At 42.1% G+C, this 22,473-nt stretch overlaps 1 protein-coding gene across 1 annotated transcript; it reads right to left on the bottom strand.

Moving 5' to 3' along the window:
- Positions 1–1,824: 1,824 nt before the first annotated feature.
- On the bottom strand, positions 1,825–20,718 carry serinc4 (serine incorporator 4). Its single transcript, XM_071921177.1, has 11 exons — positions 20,650–20,718; positions 14,200–14,367; positions 13,197–13,375; positions 11,222–11,301; positions 10,684–10,777; positions 8,643–8,854; positions 8,212–8,307; positions 3,821–3,947; positions 3,398–3,510; positions 2,177–2,330; positions 1,825–2,026 (listed from the first exon to the last, which is right to left on the bottom strand). Exons 1-11 carry the CDS (start codon positions 20,716–20,718, stop codon positions 1,825–1,827), a joined length of 1,494 nt encoding a protein of 497 aa, XP_071777278.1.
- Between the last annotated feature and the right edge of the window lie 1,755 nt (positions 20,719–22,473).

Here is a 22,473-nt window from a genome sequence, read left to right as displayed (position 1 = left end):
GATATCAATTAATTTAAAAAAGCAAAAGGTTTTAAAATTGAGTCACAAATGCAAAAAAAACTTCATGTAAACAATAAAGTCACAATCAGTAACTCCTGTCAGTAAATCATTAATTAATATAGAAATGACTGATGTACAGGACGACAGTGAAATGCGAGTATGCAACTCGTTCCTCGTAAATCAGAATACAAAGTTTTCTTGCTCCCAAGGTTATTAAAAAACTCTTTTGCTGACCTTTGAAGAACATCATGAACTTGTATTTAGCTGCCTCTCCGTCATTCTGTCAGACCTATCAATGAGTTTGCGTGTTAAAATATTTCTCTGATGTCTTGGGAGATATTTTATGTGCAGAGCCTCCGCTTTTATTGGTTTTAAAGTAGAGTGACGTTAAAGAGAAAATCCTAAAGGAGAATTTGTTATTCCTATGATCTTGGACAGTTCAGTCTTTACTTTTGCACACAAACAAGTCTCTCTTTGGCTTTGAGCTGGGAACAAGAACCAGTTCTCCACTGACAGTGAATGGGAGACCAAATTTGTGAACACAATGAAAGTATCCAGTAAATTTTGATGGTTCTAGCTGCACATTTCCTGGCTTGTAACTGTTAGCACTGAATGAAATAAAGCTCAAACGATTATTGTGCGCATCCGCAGTGTCAGAGTCCCATTCAGTGTCAGTGGAGCAGCTCTATCTTCGAGTCCTTACTAGATGTTTAGGAGCGACTAGTTGGTTTGTCACTAGTGGTACCTGAATTTGGTTGCACAGTGAGTAGTCAATCAGCAATCAAATATTGAGTTCTGTTGCCATGGCAACTGTGGGAAACACCTTGCTGACTGGCATAAGCCACTCTATATCACAGGCCTCTAGATGGAAATTGAAAATAAATTCAGGTTGGTATCCAAAATCTTTTAGGTGTACACTTGCATAAAACTACCAAAAAAATGATGCTGTGGGCAGAACAACGGCTCACTTAGTGAGTACAATTCTGTGGCTTTGTGTCATTTACATTGATATACTGCCTTGCAATTGCAGAGAGGAATTGCATAAATATTAAGTTGCTCCCTTGGGCTGTGTTGTAACAGTGTTTATGGTGCAACCACTTGTATTTCAGTTAATTATGGCAAGTGTGTAAATCAGAACAGCAGACACTTACATTATAGGTTATGTTTGAACTTGCACGGTTGATGCAACTAACATTTGCTTCTCTGGTTCCCAACTTTGGGAAAGATTTGTTCATGTTCACAACTAGTGATTGCCTGTCTGAGATCATAGGACTAACAGGGATTTGTGTTTTAGGGAGGATTAAAGAAAATGTTTGCTTTAATAGCAATACCTATACTGCCAAATCTAGCCTTATGTTATTATGTTGTTACATTACGAATCTACAATCATTTTACAGCCAAAAAGGAAAATAATTCTAAACTTAAAAAGTAAAAATTCAGAAATCCATCCACCCAGACTCCTACGTAGCTCCCACCTCACACACAGTGAGAGCTCACAGCTTCTTATCCCTTTGGCAATTCGTAAGTGTGTTTCCAAACCACCGTCTAGTCCTCCTTAGTGGTTTTGTTCTATTCTATGGTCTCAGGCCTGTGACATCGTGTCAGCAGACAGGGTGATGTCACTGCGAGGGTGATGTCACTGCGAGTTGAGCCTTCTGACTGGTCCAGTCATCTTTCCCTCTCACAGGAGTGTGAGTCTTTGACCCTTGACCCTTGTGACATCCATTCCTGAAAATCACCTCCTGCAGGGCAGCGCAGGGAGGGTCGGAGTCATCTGACCTCTCGTCCACATCGACCCCCCTCCTCCTCCCTGGCCCTTCAGGGTCAGACGCTGACAGTGACGTGGCGGGAGGCGCGGCGTTTGATGCGTGAGCGGCGCGGTCTGGAGTCGGCCTGACAGCTGCACAGCGGCCCCAGCAGCAGCCACAGGTAGAGGATCACACAGGCCCAGCAGGACGACATCTTCACCCAGAACGTAGACCAGCTGCCGTGGGTGAAGGTGGTCTCCAGCACCGCCGACTCATAGCTGCGGGAGGAGAGCACAGTTTAAAAAAATTGCTTAAAAAAATACGAAAACATGACTCAGAGTGAAAACAAGGCCTGCGTTTGAATGAAGCCATAAAGAATGCTGACTGCAAAACAAGGAAATGTTCTTTGGTGTCAATCATTGACTGACCTGAACCAGTTAGTGAGGGTCATCATGACATACAGCGAAGCCAAGAAGAAGACGAAATGGAAGAAGAAGTAGCTGTAAGCCACTCTCTGGGTCTCGTTGTGGATCACCTTCTGACAGCCTTTAATATCGTCATCAATCACAAACTCTTCCTCTGCTGAAAAAAGAAAACAAAGCATGCAGGTTGTGATCAGAGAAATAAGACACTGAGATAAACCAGTGTGCTTACATATATGTATAGTGAAGTAGAATATTTAGATATACTGCCCACCCATCATATCCTATTCTGTTTTGAGGTGTTCTGTTTCCACTACCTTGAATATGAAATCGTTAAAGGTGCTATAGGTGCAGCATTTTGTGTTTCTCAAAGTTAAAACCACATTTCACATAAAACCTGTTGCCCTCTATTGCGAGGAGGATGTTGCTGCTCGTCCCCCTCCCTCCTTCCCTGGCATCGCTCTGTTTGTTTTGAAGAACAAGAAGAAGGAATAGAGCCGATAACCACTAATATGCATTCAGACCACGTAAGCTAACATCAAGTTGAAACTAAACAGTTGGACTAGTGGAACTGGAATAAAGATGTGTTTTACTTGCAAAGTAAAAACAATTCCTTTTTTGTGCCATAAAGCATCCAGCAGATTTCCCGCCAAATTTGACCTGGTGGCAAACATTTGTTGAATCCCAATCTCTGTACTTTCGGGCTCACTCCTGCCAAAAACCAGCATGTGCGTGACGGCTTTCATGCAAACTTTTAGAGTCTGCAAAGTTGCACACTTTTGTGGAGAAATTTCCCATAATTCATTGTGTTACTGATACGACTGTAAACAATATGTCGGAGTCGGAGAAGCAGCAGAAGGAGGTATTCCTGTGTAAGTTATCACACATGACAATAATTACGTACGATTAATGCAGCCTGTTAGCTATTACATTAGCATTACCCCTGCGTTCTTGTGAACTCATGTAAACACACTGAGCCCTTCAGGTAACAGACTATGCAGCTGAAGTGCATGAGGACTGCCTGAATCTGGATATTGGGACTCCGCCAATGTAAAGTTCAGTGTAGCAGCCAGTGGAGGCTGCCAGTCGTCTTGGCGATGATCTTTTTTGTTTACCATAATTGTACTAATGTCTCAAATTTAATTTTGATGATTTACTGATGTTAAAATGCTACACTTGGCACCTTTAGGAGAACAATGATTTAGTGTTGACAGCACCGGTACAAACCTTCCTCCTCCTCGGGGCAGCAGAAGCAGCATGTTGCTTTCTGGAACTCGTAGCGATAAACTTTGATCATCCAAAACGGACCGAACACCTCGGCCAGGTAGGAAGCTTCGTTACTGAGGACAAATGATGTTTGAACATATTAAGGTAGAATGATCCCCACAGAATTAGGGAAATCTGTTTAATATTTTTACTTTTTGGCAGGTGAGGCGATCTTTAAGAAAGTAAATCTCCCGTTTCACTCTCGCAGATTGGATCCAAAATTCATACAAATGAGTGATATTTTTGTAATCTATGTTTGCTGTAGATTTCATGTATTTTATCATGTTATATCATTGCATGGTAATGAATTTTGCTGTACCCAAAGCACACATTTAACAGAGCAAACTTTTGCATCCAGTCATTGAATACATACTGTGTACTTACCATGCAAAGAGAACGCAGCAGTACATGATGGCAGCACCGATGATGGCCACAGCGTTGCCCTCGTTCTGGATGCCGTCTCGGCCCACATTGGGGTAACAGACGGTCATGTTCTTGCCCTGGTAAACCACTGGAGCAGAGAGGAGCACAGGGAGTAAGTTAGTATCATCAGTAGGATTACCTCTTATCACAGTAGAAACTAAAACTGTCCTCTGTGGTTTGCTGCTGGTTATGCAATGCCTCCTCTCTATGGAAAGAGATTAGAGCCAGCAGAGATTGGATTAAAGTGCATCAATTTGAATTTGTCATGCTCATATTGAACCAAAAATGGATTTGCTGAATAAAATAATTCAATAACTGAATTTGCAAGACACAATTAGAAACTGAATGCAATGACTTGAAATTAAATGTGATTATTATTAAATTTAAATTTTAGATATGATTTCAAATACAGTTTTACTAATTCAAATTTAGTTTTTCATATTCATATTCATATTCCCGAGAAACACACATCCAGACACAGGGGACTTTGATTCCCTGAAGAAGGCTGCCACCTCCTGAATTCCTGAAATCCAAATTTGGAATTACAACTAAACTTCAATAGCAATCACATTCAATTTCAAGAACATCAATTTTTAAAATTCTTTGTTTCATTAGTATGACAAATTCAACAGTCTCACTGACACTAATCTCTTTCCACAGCTTTCAGCCAGAAGAGGAATCATCAAGCAAAAATGTTGTTTTTGTAATGTACCATGTAACGTCACTTTGTCTGTTACTGTCTACATCAGCACCATAGTAAAAACATGCCACATGCACATCAAGCTCATTGTCAGTGAGTTTCTTCATTCTTTCTCCTTCGTTTCATTTCCTGGGAAATTCCTTTCTTTCTTGTAAAAGGGGCCTCGCTGCTGCACTTTCCCTTCCGGGACTTTCTCTTATAGACTCTCCCTCTGGCCGCTCTCTAGGGCCAGGGGACAGGAACATAACACACTCACAAATATGTACTGTATGCACACACATGCACATGCTTTCTCAAACTCTCACACACACACACACACATACAGACACACACACACAAATCCACCCCAACCTCCAGAGGGTCGTTTCAGCCGGCTGTGGATTCCAGAGAGGAGTATTGTGTTTGTGTGTTGTGGGGAAAAGGGAACCTGAGCTCACTGAAAACACTGGCTAATTACAGGACTCAGACCATATTGAGTGCGCACACACACACACACACACACACACACAAACACACGCGTGCGCACACACACACGGGTCAAGAGTCCTCAAGGCAGAGAGAGCATGTCCTGCTCTTTGAGTTGTGTGTTTTCAGTCGCACTCGAGACTAATTCCTCCTCTCAGAAACATAAGGATTACTCTCTGTGTGTGTGCGTGTGTGTGTGTGTGTGTGTGTGTCTGTGTGTGTGTGTGTGTTTGTCATGGTGAGGTCACGGAGCAGAATAAGCCTTCCGGGGATGGAGCAGGCAAACAAAGGCCTAAGAGGACAGTAACGAGGATGGATCGCTTTGTCTAATACACACACTCACACACACACACACGCACACACACACAGTCACAGTGTCTCCTGCAGGGATGTTGCCATGACAGGTGAACAACCCCTAAATTAAAGTAGCAGAGGAAGGGAACACACACACACACGCACACACACACACACACACCAACAGTAGGTGAGCATTAAACATTTTGGAGCAGCGGACTGTGTGAAGGTGTGTGACTGCACACTGTGTCTTTGTGTGCGATGGAGAGTGTGCGTTGAAAAGCTGTTTTTATAGCGGGCTGAGAGCGCATATTTTCTCAACAAGTTGCTGCAATGTCCTGTGCTGCCCCAGGACTCTCACACACCTACTGTACACACACACACACACACACACACACACACACACACACACACACACATATGGATGTTAGCATGTTAAATAGAAAAATAATCAGAAAAAATACAGCAGAAATTTCATAGAGTGCTTTAAACTAATGGTCATTTCAACAAAAAATGACATAGTAACCCTGGAGAACAGGCAGTACTCGGTAATAGTGAAGCATTATTCTGTATCGATGTATGCGATGTATGAGTATGCAGCTTTAGTACTAGATGTTATTATCAGACACCTCATTTGCGCATTTTCCCAGCCTTTCTCACTTCTCCTAAATACCAAACACTGAAGTTTAGACCCAGACATGACAACACTTCAGCTCCCAATGGGAGTTAAGATAGGCAGAGGCAGAGAGAGATAGAAATAGCAGGATCACATCTGATGTCTCTGATATTAAAGGAAAATTCCACCTCAGATCCTTTTACACTGTTACATCTCATCAATCTGTGATGTTCAAGGCATTTCAGGAGTTATTTTGTGATGAAGTGTTGTCATTTACTTTTTTTGGTGAACCCAGTTCTGTCACATCTGTCACCCAATCTGTCACATCTGCTTCTACCTGAGTTGGTGATTTCCTACATTTCCCAGAATGCCTTTCGACAACCCCCAGAGAAGGGGCAGGAAGTTGTTGCTTTGAATCAAAGGTGGGCATATGGGCATAGAAATATATCTAACTATAGCCAACTAGCTAGTGAACTTTGGGGCGTGTCTATGACTGCGGCTGCGCCCCTCACTCAAAACGCAACCTGTCTTGATGCTGCATTGCATTCTGGTCTATCTGGGAGGAGAAATTGGTCTCTCTCCTCTTCTACGATGGATTTCTCCCTGTATGATTGTTGAACGTCTCTTGGTGCAAAATGGCGGCTCTAGAAAGAAGCCCTCGCTCTTTGATTCTGAGGGACTGACACCAAAACCTGACGTTTACCGCTGATGTTTTACATCCTGAAACATTTTCTGATATCAAACTCCATTGTAGCTGCTGGAGATATCTGGACGCGAATAAGAAAAATACACCAACAAACAACAAAATGGACCCAGAAACGGAAGGCACATCGCCAATAGCTGCTTTTTAAGTGTTAAAAGTGGATTTTTCCTTTAACCTAGCGAGTTAGCCGACCTGATCTCAGCTGTGAAATGCAGCCTGGCGGATCTCTTCTGACTGGCACAGCTGAACCTTGCGGGGCGAACTACCAGCTCAGCAGGATGAGGTGTGTTAAGTGCATGTAATGATACTGCCAAGCTGTATTCCTGTGCTATTATGTTGTCAATGGATCCATCAGGAATGTGAAATATCCCTCAGTCTGCCCTCACCACAGGCCACCGGCCCAGCAGGCAGCGTGTCAGAGCACATCTCATCCTGGATTATCTGTGTGTGTGTGTGTGTGTGTGATTAGTTCTTTTATCTGCCACAATATCCCTGTCTGTCTCTGTGTGTGTGTGTGTGTGTGTGTATGTCTGTGTGTGTGTGTTTGCATGTCTATTTATGCGTGTGTCATCTAGATGTAAACCCTGGATAAGACAGGAGCCTCTGTACTAATGTCTCAGTCATGCAGAGGCTCTTTGTCTCACCTGGAGCCAATAGGTGAGTCAGTATGAGTGTCAGATGAAGAGTAAAGGCAAATTGTGTCGGATTTCACAACAAGTGGCGGTAAACCTCAGCGTTAGGGCTGACTGGTACAGGATTGTTGGTCCAGTACTGGGAGTCAAACTAATACAATTTTGATAGATTTCACACAAAGAGCTGTTTTTTTCTGTGGTGAGGTGAAACATATAAATCTCCTTGAAAAATTGTCTTTCAAATTTGGCCTTTGAAACGTAACTATGACAACAGGTTGGACAGAAGGCTCTTAAAACTAAGATTTACCTCACATAAGTCATCATCATAGTTCTCTCTATTGCCAATATGCAGACCTATGTATATCAACTAGGCTTCACAATATTTTTTACTCAAAAACAGAGAATATGAGTGTGTTAAAAATCACCCATAAGCATGTACTAATGTGTACTCATGTTACATCTTTCTGTGCCAATTTTAACAGGGCATCACTGGTTGGATATACAGTATATCTCAGTAGAGACACACTACCAGTCAAAAGTTTGGACACACCTGATTGAATGTACTGTGTTTTTCATTCTCTTAAAGCCATTTTGATCTAAAGGCTTCTGCTTAAATGCTTGAAATTAGTTTCTTAGACAAATATAAATAGTGAAGTTGATCCTATGTATGAATTTCTTTCCAAAGCCTTTGCCTTTCCTTCAAGGCAAAGGGCGGCTACTTCAAAGAATCTAAAATATAAGATAGTTTTGATTTGTTTAACACTTTTTTGGTCACTGCATAATTCCATCTGTGTTATTTCATAGTTTTGATGTCTTTACTGTTATTCTAAAATGTGAAAAATAGAAAAAATAAAGAAAAATGTGGTTGTGTCCAAACTTTACTGGTAGCGTATATATAGACTTATAACAGCGGTGTTCCTGTATGTCTGTGTGGTTCTGTACCTTTCTCTGGCGGGCGGCTGGACAGCGCTGAGAAAGTGAGGTACATGACGTAACAACTGATGATGGAGGCCTGGAGGAGCCCCGAGCGAGGCTGTTCTGCACAGAGAGAGAGAGAGAGAGAGAGAGAGAGAGAGAGAGAGAGAGAGAGTCAGTACTGTAATCCCCCCCACACACTCACTGTATATGTTGATCATAAAACCCTGACATGTACAGACAAAGGCCTGCAGACAGCCGCTGGTTTTTAAAGGGAGAACCAGATAATATTAGCTTACATCTAATTATTATTATCCGTGCCAGTGCCGGTTTCAACACAGGGATGTTTGCTTAGCTGGAGATGGACTAAGTGTTATTTCACTGCTGAGTGTAGATGACAGACATAAAGACGCATCAGTGTGTGTGTGTGTGTGTGTGTGTGTGTTTCAGCAACTCACTCTGCCGCACGCATGGTGTGACAGCAATGAAGGACATGATGCCGCAGAGTCCCAGGTTGATCCAGAGCAGGGCCTTGTTGAACTGGCAGGCGATGGGGTGTGTGTAGTACTTGTACATGAAGGTGAAGGCCATGGTGGCGATGGTGTAGAAGAACAGGGTGGCGCACATCACCGCCAGGTACCAACGCTTGTTCTCTGCTGCTCCCGTCAGCCTGACGACAACACAGTGGACACAGATGAATTTCAGCTTCACATTATGCTCCAATCCATTCTGAATGTTCATTTGTTAATTGTCATTTTTTCATACTTTTATTGCAATTAATTCATAAATCAGTACAACCACAAAATGTCCAGTATATTTCCATGTCCTTGCAATTATTATTATTTTTTTTTTTTTTCATTTTTTGTATTTTATACAAACAGAAGGAAAGAAAGAAAGAAAAAAAAAAGAGTAATTACATATTCATCCATATATACACATACATACATATATACACACATGTATGCACACAAATATTTATATGTACATACATAGCTTCATACACGCATACGGATATACCTATACTCACTTATATAACTTAACTAAAAAGGTTGTTAATTATACTAACTAAAGATAACCGGGACAAACAAACGAAAAAAAAAAGAGTGTATGTGTGTGTGTCTACTCCTCCTCTAAATCTTAAAGGAGTAGTTCATCCCAAAATGAAATTTCGGTCTTTATCTCCTCACCCCCATGTCAGTCGAAACTCCATTGAAGTTCGTATGACCACCAAACACACAGCAAGTTAGCTCCATCTCAGCCTTCTCCCAAACTATTGAAGTTAATGGGACCATCTTTTTTACAGCTCAAAAACAGCAGAAAATCCCTCAAAATTTCCGTTAAATTCCTCCAAACAGCTCATGCAGAATAATTCAAGTGTTTTGTAGGAAAACGATTGCATTGTGAGTCCATTGTCACTGAGGAAACTAGGACATAATGAGGTAAATATTGGACTGTTTGACCCACACTGGGATTGTTTGGCTACAAAACACTTGGATTATGCTGCACAAGCTGTTTGGAGAAATGTGATGGACATTTTGTGTTCATTTTGGGGCGAATAATTCCTTTAATACCCCACCCAGGTTCTCTTCTGACCTGCAAACCCAGAATGGAGAGAAAGTAGGGTTTTGGGGGAAAGGAATTACAACCCCGGGCCGCTGTGGTGGGAATAAGAGGATTTTTACTGCTGTGCGTTTGCCTTGGAAAAGCTCCAGACTGAGTAAAGCCTCTTAGTTGTCGTAGCTACAATTCTGCCATGTCAAAGCTGAGTTCAGAGGCGACTGACAACGTCTCACAGCACAGCAGCGAAAGCAACAGCTGGAGAGACAGTAAATAACATCTGGGAACAAGCTGGCTGTCAGAGCAGGAGTCTGTCTGAATGAATGAGGACAAGACATATCAACAGAGAGGAAGGGGGGGAGTATGAAAATAGCTGATTGTGATTGATAAGGTGAAAGAAAGAAAGAAAGAAAGAAGAAAGAAAACTAAAAAGTAAACTAATAAACAAACAATTGAGCAAATAAAAAAACAAGCAAGCAAGCAAATAAAGAAACAAGGAAAGAGAGAAAACTGGTAAGAAATAAGCTTAGAGTCTCTCTCTCTCTCTCTCTCTCTCTCTCTCTTCCTCTCTCTCTCTCTCTCTCTCGGACAGATGTTGCTGAAGCAGGTCTGTATGATTTACACCACGCAGCATTACTGAAAGAGAGCCTCACTTCTCCAGATGTGAGGGAAGGCTGGTGTCTGTATGTGAAAGGCTGTCAAGGCTGTGAAGTCGGGCACATTTTTAACTGTACTCTGCATGTACATGGTAACCTATAGCAGCAGATACAGGCTGTTAAATCCACATGTCCCGGGACTCAGTGATGGAACTTCTTCTGCCACTGCGTAAAGACATTTCTCTCCCAGACCGAAAGTCAAATAAGCGCTTCAAAAACTCAACACCACCCCATTCAACATGTACACCCCTCCCCCCACCTCTTCCACACACACACACACACTCACCAGTTCTTGTTCCAGGTGTGTGCGAAAGCTGTGATGAGGATGAGTTGGATGAGGATGAAGGCAAATCCTCCCACCACACCAACGTAATGCCAAGCTGGGAGGGGAAGAGAGAGAGAGAGAGAGAGAGAGAGAGAGAGAGAGAGAGAGATAAAACAGAACCATCATCCATATTGTTTGATCCATTTCAGGGTAACATAGGCTCAGATTAGAGAGAGAGAGAGAGAGAGAGAGAGAGATGGAGAGAGAGAGAGGCAGGCAGACAGAGAAAGCAATCTATAAATCATAACAGATCTGATATCTTGTATCACAATGAGATTTACTGTTGCCAAACAAACTGAAATCCAGCTGCAGAGATTTATGGTGTAATAATTCACTGCAGGGAATCAAACCTTCAGAGAGTTTTCATAATTGATTCTCCGCTGCCCTCTAGCAGGTTTCAGAGGGAGGTGCATTAACAGCATCGACGAGATTGATTTTCAGGACAGATTCATTTTCAGCTCCTGACCCCACAGACTAAGAACAAACAACAGCTGCTCACCATGCAGGAAGGACTCAGTTGGGATGAAGAAGGCAGCAGTGCACATCCCAAGAAGAGTGATGAACTTCAGAAACCAGAACCTGCATCGCAACACAGCAAAAATAGTCAGTGTTAGATTAAAAGTGTAAAAATCAACACTACACTTAATATAACTTAATATAACACTTTAGATAGTTTTGAACAGAGAGCCGTATCAGCTGAATGAGTGGACAAACTCTCTTGTTAACTCCAAATAATTATCAGTGAAAAATCTACATTTTACCATTATAACTTTTATTAATCACTGGAAAACTTGCTGCGAACGATTCTTGTAAAAAGCAACATTTAGACCACTTGGTTGATTTACACAGTATAGCACAATAAAATCAAACTACACACAGTATGGAGGCCTACAGTACCTCATATCTCCAAAATGTCAGCTTTTAAGGAACTAAGAAATAGAGCCTTGTTTTCAGCTTGATTAAATGCATTTTTGAGTCAATCCAGTGGGGTTTAAGATGAAGTAGTATTCTGGCACAACCTCACCCACTGCCAAGTGACACTGGAAAAGAATAAATTCCAGCAACATTTGCAGAGAGAACAAATATTTCTTAGTAAAAACCAATGCGTTTTGGCTCATGGGAGGGTTTCATAAGCGCAAGAGGTCAGAGAATTGTCCCAACCCACAGAGGAACCATGTAATCCTTCAGCTGAAGTGGAAACATGAAAATCACAAAATTGGATTTAGGAGGTTTTCACACAACAGCAATACAATAAGCACATTTTCTCTTAATCTCATACCAAACAGCTTTTTAATTCTCTAGCTGCTTGTTCATATGAATCTGTGTTTGGCAGTTATTAAGACAGCTCTTGTTGGACAAACACACTAGATGTCAGCGGGGGAAAGCAACGTTCCCTGGCCCCTACTGACCCTTGTGTATTGTAACCTTTGCCAAAGACTTCACCCTAATAATGAGTAGATTAATGCCAATGAGGACCAGCAATCCAGCCTGTCAAATCCTAATCCCAGCCACGTCACCGCTCTAATCGACACTGCTGCAATGGAAAGTGTGACAATAAGGAGCTTAAAATAGACAACCGGGCCAGGTCGGGTGAGCAGAGAGGTGGTGAAAGTGTGCAGGGCTCGTACCCACAAGCAACAACCTGATGACAGTTTGAAGTCCCTTCTCATAGTTGCTTGTAATGTTGGAGATCTAGGGATTTAAATTCATGATTGCCTCTGCTAATGAAGTTGGAAGGAGGTTATGTTTTCACTGCTGCCTGTCTGTCAGTAAGATTTCTCCAAAAGGTTACAAGCAGATTTGGCTGAAATTTGGTGGACAAGTCACCACTGGCCCAACAATCAATTGATTAGATTTTGGTAATTTTCCAGATCTGGGATTTCTGCCATTAGACGATTTCGTTTTTTGCCATAACTATTGTGCTGCGTTCATGTACTTGTGGGTAAGTCTGGACTTTCAAGTCAGCTGCTAAACAGTGTTGCATTCACATGCTATTTTGTTGGAAAATCAAACCCGGAAGACAAATTTAAACAAATTTAAACCGTTAAGGGAGGCTGCAGCTTTGCAAGTTGCAGAATTACTCAGTGTTGGCAGAGGTTTGCGCTGTACCAAGTTACTTTTGCACTCACTGTAGCTTGCTCTGGATAATAACATCAGCTCAATTCCTCAGATGATTCCACAGTGTCAGTACCATCACCATCTTTAGACACTGCCTATCAATAGTGCGAGTGTCTTGTGAACCATTCTCGATCACCAAAACATGCATGGCACAAATAAAATAATACTAAAATATGGACAAAAACAAAACCATCATCTCTCTGAACTTAACACCAGCTGACTTTAGCAAGACAGCAGGTAATCGCATCACAGCTGCTCTTTTCTCCACCATCTCCTTCTCCTTTTCTCTGCCATCAGTCTCTTGATTCCAGATTGCCAGGCTTCATTGAGTATTTATCAGAATCTGCGACACTGACCCGTTGTGTATGAGCGCTCTGAAGTCCTGGCTGGATTTCACATCTATGAGGAAGAGCGCCATCATCAGGTAGAAGCAGGCAGTACCGAAGCAGACTCTGTAGACCGCTGAGTATCCCACCAGCATCTCACAGTGGCCTCCGCCATGCGCCTGGTCACACACCATGTTGAAGAAAGGCACCTGAAACACACACAGATTGTTTTATCCACAACAGCATCCATGTGTGTACCTGTGTGTGTGTGTGTGTGTGTGTGTGTGTGTGTGTGTGTCTGTCTGTCTGTCTGGTTGAGTGATTAAGAGGATGCCTAGGTATTCCTCTAGAAAAAAAAAACCCTGTGCGGATTATCCTGTATGCATGGATCCGAGGCACAGGGATTATCTGGACATTTACTGAATGTGATTTAAAAGAACAGCACTCTTGCTGCTTTCAAGTGCTCCGCGTAAGCTCTGACTTCTGAGTTTATCTGTCGTAAATACAATTTATTGTGCGTTCAAGGGTTTTTGGTCTTAAATAATAGCACAATACCAATGCCAATTATTTACCAATAACAATTATTTACATAGCATACCAAACACTACCAGATAATAATAAAAAAATAAAATTCTATCTGTTGTTGAGATGGCTTCTATGCTCTCCGTCCCCTAAACGTCTCATTTTGGCAACTCAGGTCTCATAGAAACTCCCAGTTCTCCCAGTCACATTTACCACTTTGTTGGCTCATTCATGTGCATTCCACTTGTCAGTTTCATATTTCCAACAGCACATGAAGGCAGCATCTCTCTGGTGCATGTTATCATTGGATTCATAGAGACAGTATCAGACATACAGGCCCTCAGGCTCACCGGCCCATCAGCCCCTGCCAATAATCGCATCTCCTCTGTGCAACAATTTGTGTGACTTAAGTACTAGTGACAGTTAATCCATCAGCGTTGCATACTGCCCCACTTTAACTGACTCTCTCAGCAGGTGTCATGGAGGTCAGTTCGTCTGATCCAGCACTCACATTTTCCCTGACGAGCTCGGAGACGGTGCGGGACAGCATGAGGCAGGAGACGGCGCAGGCCATGATGTGGAAGAGGGTGTACATGACCCGCGTGCTGGACGACGATTTGACCGGCGGACAGAAGGCGCAGCAGAGCGAGCATGGGGCCGGGCCGCAGCAGCAGCAGACCTGGGGAGGAGAGAGGGAGGAGCTCAGTGTCCGAGCAAACATAACGTCTGGGAACCGAAGAGGAAATTCACCCAAAAAAAGAAAAGAAAACAGTGACGGTCTTATTATATCTGAGGGATGATCTGCACTCACTAAGTTAACCAAATAATACCCTAGCAACTAACTATTCACCTAGCAACCAATCACTTAGCGGCCACCTGGTAACATCCTAACAACTAGGCTACTGTTAATTATTTAGGGACCACCCAGTAACACTCTAACAACCATTAGAAACCATCTAGCAACCAACTAGTAGCTAATCAGCAACCACTGGTAATCATGTAGCGGCCACCAGGTAACACCCTAGCAACCACTGTTAATTACTTAGCGACCACCTAGTACCCAGTAATACCCTAACAACCACTAGAAATCACCTAGCAACCTACTAGTAACACCTTAGCAACCACTAGTAATCACTTAGCGACCTCCTTGTAACACCCTAGCAACCATTTCTGGCTACAACTGCAAAGCTGGTAACCTGTCGTCTCTGTCCATCTCTTTTTGTTATGTGATGTGTATTTTCTCTGTCTTGTTTTTAATGTTTGTTTGTACCTTTAACTGCGTCCTTTTAATTGCCCCATCTAAAGTTGTATTGAATTGATTGAATTTAATTGATGTCACAGTCTAGTGTCTCTGCAACAGTAACAAATAAGGTGAGTCAGACAGAAGTATGTCCTTTATCTACTTGTTTGTTCAGACAAGGGAGTGAGACAGATCTGAAGCAGGGAACTGGTTTCATATAAAGCACCTTGCAAAAGTATGCAGACCGTGACCTTTTGCAGATTGTTGTGCAATTAAGTTATTTCAAACTGCATTTATTCAGGAGAAATTTATGTGAAAGTATAAATTAAAATTGCAGAGAAATACAGTTTGCATAAGTATTCAACCCCTTTGCTTTGTTTCGGCTAAATTGCCACACTAGTAAAAATTTGTTCTACATTTCTTATCATCTGTTATTTAGATGTCATATTCAGATTGAATTCAGCAAGGTTCTTTTATTTGTCTTTCTTGCTAACAAAGCTTAGACCAGCTCCCTCTGTTAATGGGAATTTATGGGATTTTAGGGTGCAGGCTGGACTCTCCATGAGAATACTTAAGCACAATATGGGATATATGGATAATTTATGGATGACATCCAACTCCAGTTGTTGAGGTTTAAAAGGAAATAGAAATGGGCCTATAAAGTCAAGGAGTCTGAACACTGTTGGAAGGCACTGTACCAGACAACTTGGATGCCTGAGTGTGTGGTACGACACAGTTTAGAAGGCAGGGAGAGGGAAGGAGAAGGATTGGGGGGTTAGCAGATTAATCTACCGAGCCCAAAAGCATCTGGCTGGTTCTGATTCTGATAAATCAGGCTGTGGTGGGCTGGACGTCAGCCAGCCGCCTCTTATCCTGCACTAAATCTAAGGACCCAGAGCCGAGCGGGCTAAACCATTCGCCTGATGTGACAGCAAATTCAGCAGATTACAGCATGGAGGTCTGTCCTCCATGCCAGTGGTTCTCAACCAGGGAGTTGCAAGATCATTTCTGGGTGGTCACAAGATGATTTATGGGATGGGAAAAAACATATTTCTGCTATACAAATGTATTATCATATTTATTTTTTCAGATTTTTCTCAAATTTTTGCTTTTTTCTTGTGAAATACTAAATAGTTTTCAACCTCTAGGCCTACTTTGGTACTTAAATAAAACAACCTGAAAAGGGGAAATCATTCTTTGGTTGAATTCAGTCTGTGACAGGAGTTGTGAGGAGGTATCGGTTCGTTTTAAAGAGTCACAAACCAAAAAGGCTGAGAGTCATTGCCCTATATATACTGTACTGCTGTGATTTATTAATGCACACATTGAATGCTGGTGCAATCCAGCGATATCATTACTCATCATGTGCATCACGTCATAATCCCGGCGTAATCCAGAGAAGAATATCCCACATCCTCTCATTGATGGGAAAAATTTATAATAATAAAAAAAAAACAATTTAAGTTTATTATCTCATAAATGGTTTTATCTGCAGCTCAACTTAATTAAAGGGATAGTTTTCCATTGCCAAGGTGACATTTCTCTCCATTGTTTGATGACTTGAAGTATTACAAAGACAAATTAGATTCCAGAAATGTGGTTTTCCTTTGATTCCAGTATCTTGCTGCTCACACTGTTGAAATGCACAACAGATCATTCAGCATCTTCTGCAAGTCAGGTTTTTAAGAAATCATTCAGACTTTACAACGAAAGTATGAGACACACAATACAAAGAAGAAATGTCATTTGCTAGTTTCTGACCGGAGACAGCATCGCCTGCCAGCCCCACAAACCCCCTGTGAGTCAGAAAGCAACCTACTTTCTGAACTTATAAAAGTGCCTTTCAAGACAGGACCTCTGCCAGCTTCATTCAACATGCAGGACTTAAAATAGATTAAAGACATGAGGATTCCTTAGATGCATTACTTCTAGACCAGACCTCCTTTAGTTGTATTTTTCCAACCTAAAACAAATTATTAGTTATTCATCCTTTCAATTTCAAGATTTAAAGATGCCCTCCTTAATTCAAAGGACTAAACTCAAACATGATTTAGTATAGGCATGTATTTTTCTTTTTTCTTTTCTTTTCTTTTAGTTTTTTACCAATCTCTAATTTACAATCCCTCCAGTTGCCAGAATTTACACTCAGAAAATCTGAGTAAATTTGAGTTGTAAAGATCATTTGATTCTGTAGTTTGTTTAATAAGATTTGAACCAAACAGCCTTTTTAGTTTAGACCAAAATAATGGTGGAAATAGCTTTTCTATGCTGTACAGGTGCCTTCTGTGCCTTGGGACTTCAGCCAGTGGCCAATAAGACAATGAGGAATGGAGTCTATTCCTAAAATACGTTACAGGGAATTATTTGTCATGCTTTGCTGTTTTGAAATATAATAAATCTTGCTTTTATTATTGTGCTAACCTCTGCATTCAGGGAAAACACCCCTAGCCTTCAATCTGTCTATCTGTCCTATCTGTCTGTCCTCTGGCCCAGTTTAAGGCCCTTAATAGGATTAATAGAGCCACAGACTAAAGTGAAACTCTAATAAGTGTTGCAGCATGCAAGGGAGATGACAATTGGCAAGAAAAAAAAAACATGAACACAGAATTATCTCTTTGATAAAGTCTAGCCTGAAGTGTCCTGCAGTCAAAATCTTTTATATTCAGGTAAAACAGCGATGTATGATGCTCCTGAGAGATCTGGTATGGAGAATGACAGTGTGAAGACTGACCTTTGAGGAGTACCTGTGAGTTAGTTATAGGAAACAGGAGAGATGCCCAACAGGACTCAGTTCTATGTGAATGTCATGATAAGAACTGATATATGTTTCTAAGAATTCACAAAGCTAATCTGAAAGCTAATCATGCAGGCCTTGCATGCTTCAGGTACCAACGATCCAACATACTTTATATTGTACTCTATGGGAGCTACTTCCTGCTTGCAAATTTCTTTTGGATATAATTTCTATTTTTTGAATTATTGAAGTGTCAGCAAATTGATTTTCCTGCAAGCTTTTCACAATAGCAACAGCATAACAAACACATTCTGCCTCCATGTTTTCTCTCTTAGCTGTAATGGCAGCTAATGTGGAACAAATTGAGCTAAGACTTGAGACAATGCTGACTACTTCCAAATCCAAGCTAAAGACCTACCTGTTTACCATTGCTTTTAATTAAATTTCTTTTAAATCAAATTTATTTGTTGGTTTGTTTTATTGTTTTTTTTTATTCTGTGTGCTTTTGATTGTTTGTTTTATTGTTTTTATTGTTTTTACTCTGTGTGCTTTTGCCTGTTTGCTTTTATTGTTTTTATTCTATGTGCTTTTGCTTGCTTGCTTTTATTGTTTTAATCATTTGTTTCTTGTGCTTTTGCCTGTGTGCTCTGTAAAGCACTTTGGGTTGCCTTTGGGTATGAAATGTGCTATATAAATAAATTTGCCTTGCCTTGCCTTAACTAATGGAGTAGACTTCCATTGTGTTCATAAATCAGTCACATTTTTTTTTTTTACACTAGAACCTCCATTCACATTACCAACCAGCCAGTCAGGTTGGTAATGGGCCTCATAATCAATCTCATATCTGCTGTAGAGGAGTTATAAAACACATGGTGGTCAATGAAGGTCATAACTTCTGATGTATTTTGTTATTGGGCCAACTGGTACATTGCAACCTCCACTGACACTGTCAACTACTTAGTATGATCAGCTGATCAATAGTACAGATTCACATGCTGCCGCCACTCTTTGCCCTATGGGAAATGTATTGTTGTCTGCAAGGCCTGTGCTCTCTTCACTTACACTTCATACTTTCTGTAAAGTTTCTTCATATTTCAAATATACTGGGAGATTCACTGAACAGCCTCCAGCTAGCTCACAGCCTGTAATGTATATTGTTCAATTCATATTTGTGAACGTACACTGCTGTCTCTTGTACACAGCAAAATCATCAGTGTTAGTTTAACTCTGAGAATGTAAAAATCACCACTATGCCAGTGTTTCTATCAGCCCACAGCCATCAGAGTAAATTAACACTTTAGATAGTTTTGAACAGCCACTCCAGAGCCAGATCAGCTCTATGAGTGGACAAACAACTCTCTAATCAACACTTGACAACTCCAAATAACTGTCACTGAAAAATCAACACTTATGAACACTGTAAAATGTATTGTGTAGCTATAATGAGACCCAGTGGGCAGAGGTGGAAAACTGTGTGACAAGTAATACATTTTCTAGGGGGGTTGTATTTTATCTAAGGCCCTGACACACCAAACCGACGGTCGGCCGTCGGCCAATGTCGGGCCGTCGGTAAGCGTCGGTGTCCCTAGTTTTTGCGGTGTGTCCCGCACCGTCGGCACTAGTCGGACCCTGTCGGCGTCTTTTCGGCCGATTGAGCATGTTGAATCGGCGTCGGAGCCCGTCGGTGAGAGAGATCACTCTGATTGATAGTTCGTTGTTTTGCCTCTGGATGATTGGACTGATAAATTCCTTCAACATGTGGAACAGAACAGGAAAGAGCCGAGCGAAATTTTTAAAATCGGAGAGTTTCATTTATCTCCAGCTCTCGACACAGGTTCGGGAAAGCCCCTTGAAAATGGGTGAAATCATGAATAACGTTACTCCAGCGACAGCTGGATTAACGTTATTCATGATTTCACCCATTTAGTGCGGTATTATTTGTTTTTCGCCTCCGCCTCTTCCTTTCTTCTTCCACAACCAAAAGACCAAGGGCTGACAACGCCAGTGCCATTTGCAACTTCTTATCAGACATATGGTTATTTCCCCTCACGCAGGCGCAGAACGTACGTGCTAGTTGGCCGTCGGCTGTAGTCTTTGCGGTGTGTTCAAATGCAACTTTTTGGACCAGACGCAGGCGACGTGAGGCGACGCAACAGTCGGCCTTCGTCGCCGCTGGTTCTTTGACGTCGGTTTGGTGTGTCAGGGCCTAACATCCCAGATTATTTTCTCTCTCTGTATCTTTGGGAGAATTCCTTATTTAACAAAATGTGGACTGAACATTCCTTGGTCATAGGAATACTGGATGTGAATTCTTTAACAAAACAACGCATGTCTTGGTACACTCCAGCCCATATATCAGTGTTGTCAGGTAAAAACCTTGTATCTCCAAAATGTCAACTTTTCATGAAGAAAAACAGCCTTGTTTTTAGATTGAACACCATGCATTTTGGAGTTTAACTAAATGATTTTGAAAAGGTAAAACATAAAAAAATCAGCAAAATTGGAGTTACAAGGTTTATAGAAGATCTTTACATTGCATGGGATTCATCAGCAGACATCAACATCTGTCAGTGCTGAATCTCATACAAACACCTCCAGGGAAAACATTTATGATTATTTCAGAAGCACTTCAACTAACTAGTGCCTCTATCACAATGAAATTACTAATGTAATCCCATAGTGATTATTAGACGTATTGCTTTGGACTTCATCATCATCTGTCAAGAAAAAAGTACCATTGACTCCAAAGAACAGTTGCATGGTAAAACAAATTCTATTCAAGGAGAAACTGAGACAATGACATAAAACAACAGCTATATTGTTTTATAGATATGCACAACAATCAGTATCAAACTTACACTGAACTAACCCAGAAAACTTAAAATATAAAATCAAACTCAAAAACACACTGCATGACTCCAACTCCACTCCTTAGACAGTCACATTGGTTCATCCAGCTGCCTGAGCTGATGGTCACCCAGCCTCACCTGATAGGCCACCATGTTGAGGAAGTAGTTGTAGACTCCACTGTGGTTTATCGCCTGAGAGGCCGACATTGTGCCGCTAAACTGCTTGTCCCTCACTACCATGCCGCTACATTTGTCCAGGAACTTCCAGCCCGAAACGTTTTTTATCAAAGCGCCTGCAAAGATGGCATCCTCACATCCTCAAAGACACCAGAACACAACTTCTGCAGTGAAGCCTCTTGCAGCAACAGGCCTGATGTTCCTGCTAGAAAAAAGCACAACCTGGTGTGAGTCCAATCCTAGTGGCAAGCGCTCAGTCCAGCAGATCGTTCTTGTGCTCCTTACGCCGTCAGCTGGATTACCAGTAAAGCTCGACCGACTGGAGCTCCTGTGACCCGCAATCCCAGCATGAGCACCGGTTCAACTGCTGCAATTCTCAGTCTGGAGAAGAAGTTGTTTTTTTGTCCATATCCTGTGTGCTTTGGCTCTGCGGCGGTGTTGGGCGCTGCCAGAAAAGAGGGAGAGGTGGTGGTGAATGCCCAATGCCCTCCCCCATCCTCCCCGGCTCTCCCCAGTCAGATTAGGCAGAGTCTGTGAGGGAGGAGGGAGGAGGGAGGTGTGTGTGTGTGTGTGTGTGTGTGTGGGGGGGGGGTGACGAGGAGGGAGGAGGAGGACGACAGGGACCATGTGTCCGTCCCATCTGTCCCTCCCTTCCCCCCAGCACCGTCCCTCCCTCTCTCTGCTGCACCAGCAACACACAAACCCTGCAGTACAATGGGATTGGGCAATACTCCGGTTTAATCCAGCCTTACAAAATTAAATAATTACACCACGGTGATTTCTAGATGACACCTGACACCTCACCCTCTCCCACCAGCCATGTCTCGTCCGGCTCTGAGCGACTCCCTGTTTGCTACTCAGAGAAAGAGGCCATGTCCATAATCCCATCATGTATCACTGCATTACGACCCAGAAACATGGAAGTGGGATGGACTGGATGTTTGTGATGGAATCAGCACAGGGAGGAAGCATTTGGAAATTTGCTTACAGCTTAACATAATACAGGACAATGGATTTTGGCAGTCTAATAAAGGGCCAACAGGTTGTCAACTGAGGGGTTTAAATATTGTTATAGCTAATATTTTTTCACATGACTTTAAAAATCAAACAAAACTGGTTTGAACAGTGAAAGTGGGTCATTTTGAAAGCTGAGATACTTCAATTCTAAAAGTCAACACTGAGCTAGGATGAATCATTATTTTATGGTATCAATTGGTGATAGAAAGTAGCACAACGGACATTTATGTAAAAGAAAATGTTGCGGATTATTACTTTAAAGCACAGCAGAGGTGGGATAAAGGAATGACATGATGTCTTCAGCAGCTCTGTGTTGTGCGGCTGGGTGCATGAAGAGAGAGTCAGATTAGATTTGGGTTAGCGGTGCGGGGCGGTGCGTCTGGATAATCCCTCCTCTCAGCCGGGGTGACCTTCACTCCCGACTCTCTTGCTAGCCCGGACGGGACATTACTAGCCACACCCCGTCCTGCTCCGGGTCTCCTCTCGGTCGCCACAGAGGGCTGCGCCAAGACTGGGAAATTAAACTGCTGTGGCTTGTGACTGGACCGCATTTGACCTGGTAACACACATTATCCTTCATAAACCATTTACAAATTACGCTTCTGCCAAATGGAATGATAAAGGCCCGGTGTTCCCTTCATACAGCCCCATCCTGGCCTGACCTGAACATGCTGCATTTAGGAACAGATGATTAAATGGGAAGGGATCGTTTATTCCAGAAAATAGCAGGTGATCCACAAGATTTAACCCACAGAAACTGCCTCTTCA

Source organism: Centroberyx gerrardi, chromosome 1 (assembly GCF_048128805.1).
Source record: "Centroberyx gerrardi isolate f3 chromosome 1, fCenGer3.hap1.cur.20231027, whole genome shotgun sequence".
NCBI classification, from domain to species: Eukaryota; Metazoa; Chordata; class Actinopteri; order Beryciformes; family Berycidae; genus Centroberyx; species Centroberyx gerrardi.
This window is presented reverse-complemented; position numbering and strand designations above follow the sequence as displayed.

Excerpts from the sequence above, each read along its gene's own strand:
- serinc4 (XM_071921177.1), bottom strand. The coding sequence starts at position 20,718 with ATGTCGGCCTCTCAGGCGATAAACCACAGTGGAGTCTACAACTACTTC. Across the intron at positions 8,308-8,642 it reads CACACCATGCGTGCGGCAGA|AACAGCCTCGCTCGGGGCTC; the intron begins GTGAGTTGCTGA and ends CTCTCTGTGCAG. Across the intron at positions 3,511-3,820 it reads TGCTGCGTTCTCTTTGCATG|TAACGAAGCTTCCTACCTGG; the intron begins GTAAGTACACAG and ends ATTTGTCCTCAG.